At 46.6% G+C, this 9269-nt stretch overlaps 1 protein-coding gene across 1 annotated transcript in view; it reads left to right on the top strand.

The window, feature by feature from the left end:
- Positions 1 to 6348: 6348 nt before the first annotated feature.
- Positions 6349 to 9269, top strand: part of LOC105448531 (RNA-directed DNA polymerase from mobile element jockey-like) — a 6075-nt gene continuing 3154 nt past the window's right edge. The window contains exons 1-3 of the mRNA XM_011687177.1: positions 6349 to 6474; positions 7393 to 8264; positions 8352 to 9261. Of these exons, the coding sequence (XP_011685479.1) occupies positions 6349 to 6474; positions 7393 to 8264; positions 8352 to 9261 (1908 nt within the window). The remainder of the gene's footprint in view (positions 6475 to 7392; positions 8265 to 8351; positions 9262 to 9269) is intronic.

The raw sequence follows: 9269 nt of genomic DNA on the forward strand, positions 1-9269 counted from the left end.
ATCTACCGCCGACTGGTCCCGTCGACTTACCGACCGTCTCTCTGAACCTCGGTAAAGCAACGCTAACACGCGTTGGTCGTCTCACGCTTTCTTGCCTACCTGGCCCGACGAGCATATCCGAGCGCAAGAAAAGCGAACCGTCACAAATTTCATGATTTTTTTAATAAGACCGCCTAAGTGAATAACACAACTAACTTTGAGAGCACTTTTACGGTCACGGCTGGATATTAGATGCCTAATAAATTCTATATGAATTTTTCTGAAATCCATGTACGGCCATTAAACTGCGCGCTGATTAAATATTTAAACTTAAAACGCAATTATTAGCTAAGGCTGGAATAGAAATATCATATTGATCTTCCTAATCAATTGATGCTTATAAACATCTTAAAATACTAAAAAAAACTTATTACGAAAAATATTACATCAGCCAGGATATTATAAAATTTAATTTTTTTTAACTTTCAGTACTATTTTAAACTGAAAAAATTATTTTTGGACTTTTTAAAAAAATGAACTCAGTTTTTGTATACAAATGCACTACTTTTTCTATCCAAAAATTGCCACTCCTTAACATGCAAAATAAATATCTTTTTTTAAAAGTCCATTGAAAAACTATTCTTTTTTTTTATTAAAGTGGCATATTTCAATAGTATTACTCTAAAGTTTTTGGTGTGGATAGTAATAGATAGGGAAATGAAGATATGGAGGTGAAAAAAGAGGGAAGGAATCGAGAGGGTGCATGAAAAGTTACTGAGAGAAATTTTGGGATGGAAGGACGCCAAAATACTTGGTGAGAAAGGAGATTCAAAGGGAGAAAATGAGAAGTAGGAAAGGAAGAGGTTTAAAAAAAGGTTGGATGAAGAAAAAGGAAGTGTACTGGCATATGCATGCTTAAGGGAAATAAGGGATAGGAAAGAGAAAAGAATTATCAAAATGGAAAAGGGATAAAACACAATTTTTTGAGGATAGAGATGTGGAGATAGAGAAGTGGGATAGACAACGGAATGAGGGAGGAATGAATTTTGAGGATGAGAGGGATAAAGAAAGACAGAAAGAGAAAAGATGGAGAAGAAAAAGGGAAGGAAAATTTAGTAGATTGCATGTAGAGATGAAAGAGGATAGCAAGGTTTAGGTTGAGGAACGAGATGCTGGATGGGAAGAATTAGGAAAGAGAGGAAAAGAGAATATGTAGGTTATATGGAAGAAGTGTAAAAACATGGGAGCAGGTTTGGGAAGAATGCAGAAGTTAGAGACAAGAAGAAGGTAGATGTTGATAAGAGGCATATAAATAAATATTAGGGGCGGAGGGAGAGACAGAGAGAGAGAGAGAAAGCAGCATTTATTTAGCGCTCTGGGACAAGTCCCCTCAAGCGCTCATACAAAATACTACAAATCAAAAAACATAAGAAGCAGACTATAATAAAAGCAATACATAGATTGAGTATGTGTAAGTGTGTGTGTGTGTGTGCGTGCGTGCCTTGTCGACTCAGTGCGTGCGTGCGTGCGTGCGTGCGTGCGTGCGTGCGTGCGTGCGTGCGTGCGTGCGTGCGTGCGTGCGTGCGTGCGTGCGTGCGTGCGTGCGTGCGTGCGTGCGTGCGTGCGTGCGTGCGTGCGTGCGTGCGTGCGTGCGTGCCTTTAGCCGACACTTGTATCGCGGTGTCGGTGTACACTGCGACAGCTAGTCAGTCGGTCGGTGATTGGTCACAGGTAGCGAAATATTACGGACCATAGCAATAATGATGATACGCACCAGTCGGAATTCCTTTTGAAAGAATATAAATGGATATCCTTGGTCCATTTTCTTTAACGCTTTCGGGAAGTAAATATCTATTAGTAGCAGTGGATTATTTCGCAAAATGGTCAGAGGATATCTCTTTTAAGAATACAAGGACAAAAACTATTGTGGATGCATTTGTCAGTCAGTTTATTTCTAGATACGGTATTCCGCATAAGGTGCACACAGATCAAGATAAAAACATTGGTTATTTAAAGAAATTTTTTTTTGAAAATTAAAAAAACAAGAACAAAGTCTTTACATCCCCAATCTGACGGACAGGTGGAGCGACAACATCAAACTACACTTCTCAACAAAATTAAAGCATCACTTACTCTACTCTCCAAAAATAGGCAAAATTCAAGAGAGTGTAACTTCGTAAAAAATGATCGTATCGAGATGTTCAAAAAAGCATTTTAAGCTTGAAATCTCTTCTTTCCAAATCGATATTTCAGAAAATGACCCTACTAATCTTTCATGGAATTACACGGATAGAAAAGGAGACGAATCTAAAAAAAAAGCATGAAAAGCAGCGTCCAAGTCGACGGCAGACTCTCCGTTTTCTGGAGGATGTACGTGAGATAGTCGCCGGCATCTTGGGGATTGATTATACCCTGGAGGATGCATTTCGGGACCAGGCTCAAGAAAATGCCACCTTGGAAAAGTTCGAGGAGGAGAACGTTCGACTGGAAGAACTTTCCATAACCCGATATAGAATTGTTGAAATGACAATCTGGAAGGGGAGTAGTGTTGCACCCGTGCTTTGTGGTGTCGACTGAGTTTAAGTTGTGCCGACTGAAATCGTTTGCGGAAGTGAACAAGAGAGAGTTACTCTCTTAGCAACGTTATTGCTTGGTGGGAGTCTGAGAGTGAGATTGACGTACGCTTAGTGTATTTCTGAATTCAATAAATCGTTATAATTACTTTATAAAATGAGTGTATTGTTCTTTTCCGCGCGAGCTCGCGAGTGTATCCATCTTTGCCTCGGACGCGAGTGCAGTGAGCGTGAACGTAACAATAACATGTATCAAAATTAAAGTCATTGAAAGTGATTCCATAATCAAAATATTTTTGGCTTATTTACTACATTTTTATAATTTTATCTTAAAAAATGACATTTTTATAAGAGTCGGTAACAATCCCTTTAAGGACTTTTATTTTAGCCCAAAATAAAGCTTTTAACAAAGTTTCATTGAAATCGGAAGTGATTCGTTTTCGGAAGTTTATCTATCTCATCTCTTCCACCTCCCTCATCCATCTCTCTCTCTCTCTGTCATGGCGAGGTGAGTTGACGTGTGTATCTGTCGCTCCGCTTTTGGATAATTTTTCTGTCGCTGTATGCCCTGCGGGGCCTGTGTTTGCAGCTTCTTTGAGGGCTACTTAGCTTATCATCTCCTCCACTTATGTTAGTGGGAGATCCCCTGAGTTTTTCCTCGGCTATCGTATGTTTTTTGCTGAGGCCTTGGTGAGTGGGCACATTTGGGATTCCGGCTACATTGGACCTTCTCGCGGCTGCGCATGCGCCCCTGGGACGGTGGCTTTCGCGCACGCAGCTGCTCATGGCCCGGTGGGATTTACCATGATGGAGAACAGGACCCCTGCATTGCCGACTGAGGTTGTGGAGCTTGGCGGCGATGGATGTAGCGGCATAGTGCGTGCGCCACCTATACGGATTCCGAGTGGCTCCAATTTAATTAATATGCTGGATAAAAGAATTGAGACCATGACTGTTTCCAGAGTAAATGCGCTTAAGGCTTCGGTGGATAGACATAGCGATTCTCTTGTTAGGACGCTCCTTTCTGGAAAGGAAACAGCTGAAAGGAGAGCGGTTATTGAGGGGGCCTTCAGGATGTGCAGAGAACCCTCCATGGAGGTTTCGGTTGTTCTGATAAATTTCTTGGAGGAGCGAACGGCGGGCTTAAATACGATTACGGACAGCATCAAAAATGTCGAGGATCTCGTTAAGGGCTTAAAGAATGCCTCAGGTTCTCAGGATAACTGCGCGGACGAGAGAATGCGTGTACAAGAGTCATATGCGGCGGTGGTCAAGGCCGTCAAATCAAGGATAAATCTCCCGCATGGGCCCACCGTTGTAGTGCCTAATTTGACCAGCTTCTGCGTCGTACCTGATGAGAGCCACGCTGAAAAATTTGCATCTTCAACGGAAACTAAGAAGGCTCTTTTCGACGTTCTTAACCCGGCTCAATGTGCATTGAAGGTAAATAGAGTAACGTTGGCTCCCAAAAAAGAAGTCAGAATTGAGGCCAGCATGCCGGACCTCGATAAAATTAAGACAAATCCGAATCTTGCCAAAGCTGGTCTTAAAAATCTTAAAATACAAGAAAATATCAAGACTAACCCAAGAATCATTGTGCATCGTGTTCCGGCGGACATGAGAGTGGCTGAGATAAGGGATAAGGGAAATTTATAGCGCAAAACTTAAGTGTCACTGCGGATGTAAAAGTCGTCTACGTGTTTCCGCCGAAAAAAGACAATGCGATTACCAGCTGTGTTCTTGAGATATCTCCTGTGGTGCGTAAATTTAATATTATTGAAGGCTGGTAGAGTCTATTTACGCTATAGTGCCTGCAATTTTTCGAATTACATCAGGGTAATACAATGTTTCAAGTGTTCGACTTTCGGTCACACGGCAAGGGAATGCAAGTCATTGCCCTCTTGCGGATTCTGCGCGGGTCAACATGAACTGAGGGACTGTACTCAAAAGTCTGGCAGACCAAAGTGCAGTAACTGCCTGCATGCTCGTGGAGCGGAAGCCGAGGCTCTCGAGCACTCTGCGACCAATGCAAGCAAATGTCCAATTCTCGGTAGGAAGATTAAGGCTAAAGTTGCTTTCATTAATTATAGTTGAGTGCACGATGTATGATGAGTTACTGATTTGCCATGTGAACTGTCAGTCACTTGTGGCACACTTCGATGAATTTCGTCAATTCTTTGTCAGTTCTAAGTACACCACATTATTTGTATGTCCGAAACTTGGTTGAGATCTGAAATACCTGATGCCATGGTCCATCTCTCGGACTTTAAACTATTCAGGAAAGACAGAGGTGGAAAGCATGGATGTGGTGTCGCATTTTATCTGCAGGATGATATTGGCGCCATCCTGGCTCATTCAGCGGAGATGTACGATGATAAACCTGAGTACCTAATAGCCGAAATCACTTGTGACAATGCTTCAAGCTTATTGTTGGCAGTCGTTTATCGCCCACCAAAACTGGGCTTTTTACAGGAATTCCAACAACTTTTCCTGAACTTGCAAATTAATTATAGGCACTCTGTAATCTTAGGCGACTTTAACTCTGATATGAGCTCTATCTCTTACGACAGCACGCAATTCAATAGCTTTGTTTCTTCCTCTAATCTTTTCTTAGTACCATATCAGACAACGCATCATTTAAAAACTTCAAGCTCTTTTCTCGACCTCTGTGTAATCGATGATGCTGCCAAATTAATATCTTTTGGTCAACACGACGTAGCGTTTCTATCAGCCCACGATCTGATATACTGTCACGTGCTCCCGCAAAATAAATAATTCGCACGAGCACGGATCAAACAACGGTGTGGAAATCGCGTACGATTCCGGGGAGGGAGGGTGGCAGCCCTCCGGGATGTGTCCCTCCGGCGACCGACGAGGAGCGGCGACGCGAAAACTGGGCGCCAGACGTGCTCTAGGTCACGTCACTCGCGAAACGTAACGATTACGCGATAGCGCGAACGAAATCCTTACACGCGACGACACTCGACCATCAAACGCCGCTCCCGAAGTCGATCGCACGAGGGCCAGCCGGCTCTACTTAACGGCAGAGGGGCAGGGCGAGGCAAAAGGGCGATGGGATGGCGCGGGGCGGGCGAAAGAATTCGTACTCCAGATTAATAAAAATAATAACGAGGTTGTTTATTACCCGCCTAAAAGGGCGGTAAGAAACGGTGTAGAAGAAAAAAAAAGGATAATACAGTTCGGTAAGAAAGATACGGACGTGACGCGACTGATTCAACGCTATTAAGCGCGGATAATCCGACGGCACGATGAATTCCCGCGTACGAAAGAAAAAGACAAGAAATAGGCATGAAATTCGGCCGGAAACAAAAAGAAACGCATTCAAAACTAGTCGGCGCGACTGTACAATAACGGGCGGGGCTCGGTACGACGCGTGTACTGAGGTCTAACGACCACAAGTATTTCCGCGACAGTCGATCGTAAGTTTACGCGTCGGACACTCGTACGAAAACGAACAAATAGAAAACGAACATACGCCGATACGCAATGAAATCGCGCGCACTGTCACAATACAGCGCGACGCACGGCACTCGTGGTTCCGCGTACTCACACACTTACTCTAACGCTCGCGCGCTCCGGCGCGAGGGCCTTGCGGCGAACTCGCGACGACGATCTCCGGGTGGCTCAATACGCGACTCACGACACTCCCGATCGCTCACGGCAGAGTCGATGAGAATCCTCGCACTTGAGGACGGACGCCGGTACGCCAAACCAGAGAGCAACTACGAAATACGCGTCGCCGGAGGGGCGCACGCGACGAGACTCTAACACTAAAATGGCGTTCACGTCCGCAGAGTGCGAGCAAGATCCTCGATCAGCCCGTGGCTTTACACGCGATAAAGAGGGTCACCTCACCGGCACGGTCTCAGTCACAGCCTCCTGGGTAGCAGGTCCGACAGCTGTTCGTTCCTCTCGGTCTCGCCAACGTACTCTTTCGCTCGTTCTCTCTTTCGCTCGCTCTCGATCGCTTACGCCGGATCGACCGCACGCTCTCTCAGTCCGCACGCAAAAGCGGCGTAGATCGCGTTCAATTCGCGATCGATGCCTGCATCCCCTGCCCGGGGGTGCGCAACACAGCGGCGCAGTCGGCCGCGACCAATCACGGCGCCGCGGGGGTCCTGCCGTGGCACGGGCGCAGTCAGGTGATTCTGCATGCGGGCGCCTCGCGCCCGCGCGAGGTCGCCCTATATCCGGGATGTGGCGGCGTGGAATCAGATGGGCGCGTCCTTCGCCCTTGAATTCCGGGACGAGTTGGCTATCTCACCCCGGCAGCTCTCGGCGATGTCCCCGGGCCGTGGGGAAATCGCCGGCCGTATCGCCCTTCGCGGGGCTCAGCCACAGCGCCCGCCTTCCCGGTCGCGCCCCTGGCGGCTCGGGTATCCTTGCGCGTGTTCACGCGCTCTGCCACCTGCTCGCCGCGTGCCCGGTGCGTGTCCCCTTTGCTCCGGCGCCAGGTCGCCCGTACTCCAACTCCCGTCCGCTGTCGTTGGCCTTGAGTCCTCTCCGCTGACGCTCCGTGGGTCCAATGAGGTGTCGCGATACATAGAAGAGGTTCAACGAAAATTAATACAAAGCACGCGTTTAAATTCGGGCCTCCCGGAGATTTCGGTCTCGCTCTCACGATGCGGCTGTCGGTCCGAGCAAAAAGGGGGCGCGAACCCGCGCCTTGTGACGGCGGCGGGACGCTGCTCCGCTGCAGCGGATTGCGGCGTCACAATACATAAAGTATAACATCAAGATTCGACGACGCGTCAATCGGATTACCATCTGCAGGGACTTCAAGAATTTCAATGAGGATCATTTCTTTGCTGAAATTCAGGACACTGATTGGGAGGATCTATGGAACGCTGATAATATTGACAGCAAAGTTGAGGTGTTAAACTTACGACTTCTTGAGTGCTACGACAGACATGCACTGCTACAGAGTGTCTGTTTCAAGAATCTGCCAGCTTCTTGGATCACTGATGTTTTGAGGGCGGCTATGCGCGAGAGAGATCTGGCAAGGAGGGTGTGGCGCAGAAGACGCGATGATACGAGTTATCATCGTTATAAGACCTTTCGCAATAAAGTGCAGAGTGACATCAGATTCGCCAAGCGGGCCTACTTCCTGTCTGTCTTCGAGCGCTCTGACAACCCTAATGTGATATGGAGCAGACTGCGTCACCTGGGTCTTGTAAAATCCAAAGATACGGATGGCCCGTTGCGTCATTCTGTTGACGAACTTAACAACTTTTTCGTACAGTCAACCGACGAGGGTGACACGGATGGGATGTCTAGTATCGATCTCAGCGAGATTGAGTTCGATGACAATAATTTTTACTGGAAGCACATCACGCTATCTGTTATCCTTTCTGCGATATCCAGACTGAAGTCGAATGCTACTGGATCGGATGGAATCACACCAAGACTGATCAAGTTGGTTTTGCCGTGCATAATGCCTGTCTTGGAACACATCTTTAACTTCTCGTTGACGCACGGTGCTTTCCCTAGTCAATGGAAGTCTACGCTTGTGTGTCCGATTCCAAAAACTAAAAATCCAACTTCGGTGCAGAATTACAGGCCTATCTCCGTGCTGCCAGCCTTGTCCAAAGTGCTAGAGCGTGTGTGGCGGAACAAATATGCTCCTATCTCGTGGCCAACGATCTCCTCGATCCCTATCAAGCTGCCTATAAGAAAGGGTATTCTACACAAGTATGCCTTCTGCGCACTATCGACGATATAAGAGGCGCTGCCGATCAGAAATTGGTGATCATCTCCGTCTTTTTCGATTTCTCCAAGGCATTTGATAGAGTCTAACATTCGGTCTTGTTTAGGAAACTACGAGATTTACGGTTCTCTCGCTCTACCCTGGAATGGATTTTGTCATACTTGGAAAGTAGATCACAGGTGGTACGAAATGGAGTGCACCATCTCCGCAGAGGCGGCTGTAAAGGTGGGGGTACCACAGGGCTCTGTGCTAGGCCCGCTACATTTTATTTTATATCTTTCCGGTTTCATAAGCATCCTAAGGCACTGCAAGTACAACTTCTACGCTGACGACTTGCAAATATATTTCCACTGCGAGCCCCGCAAACTTGAGGCAATTGCCAAGATCAACGCGGACATAGCCTCAGTCGTGAACTGGTCTGCCTCCAATGGGCTTATCCTTAATGCTGCTCAGGCTATCATTATAGGCACTGCGCGTTACATAAATGCGATGGAAGTCTCGCAGCTACCCCCGATAAGGATTGAGGGAGACGTGGTGCAGTATGCCACGCAGATCAAGTATCTCGGTGTTGTGATTGCAAACAATCTGTCTTGGGAACATCATATATCCAACACTCTGAGGAAGGTGAGATCTACTTTATACCAACTGAAGTTGTGCAAACATTTAATGCCTGACACACTAAGAGCGAAGCTGATCACCACCCTGATTTTTCCGCACTTCGACTATTGTTGTGCGGCCTTCACGAACATCACTGCGGAACAGGACCTTAAGCTATACAGAGCCATGAATGCTTGCGTAAGATTCGTACATCGTATGCGGTATGATGAGCATGTCACACCCCATTATATACAGCTACAGTGGTTGAAGCCAGATTCAAGGAGGCAATATTTCATCTGTTGCCTGCTTTTTAATATCATCAAGACGCAAATTCCGGGTTTCTTGTACTCTGGCTTCACCTCCAGATCCGTTGAATCTGGGAGAGTGACTAG

Source organism: Wasmannia auropunctata, unplaced genomic scaffold (assembly GCF_000956235.1).
Source record: "Wasmannia auropunctata unplaced genomic scaffold, wasmannia.A_1.0 LD336085.1, whole genome shotgun sequence".
In the NCBI taxonomy this organism is placed as follows: Eukaryota; Metazoa; Arthropoda; class Insecta; order Hymenoptera; family Formicidae; genus Wasmannia; species Wasmannia auropunctata.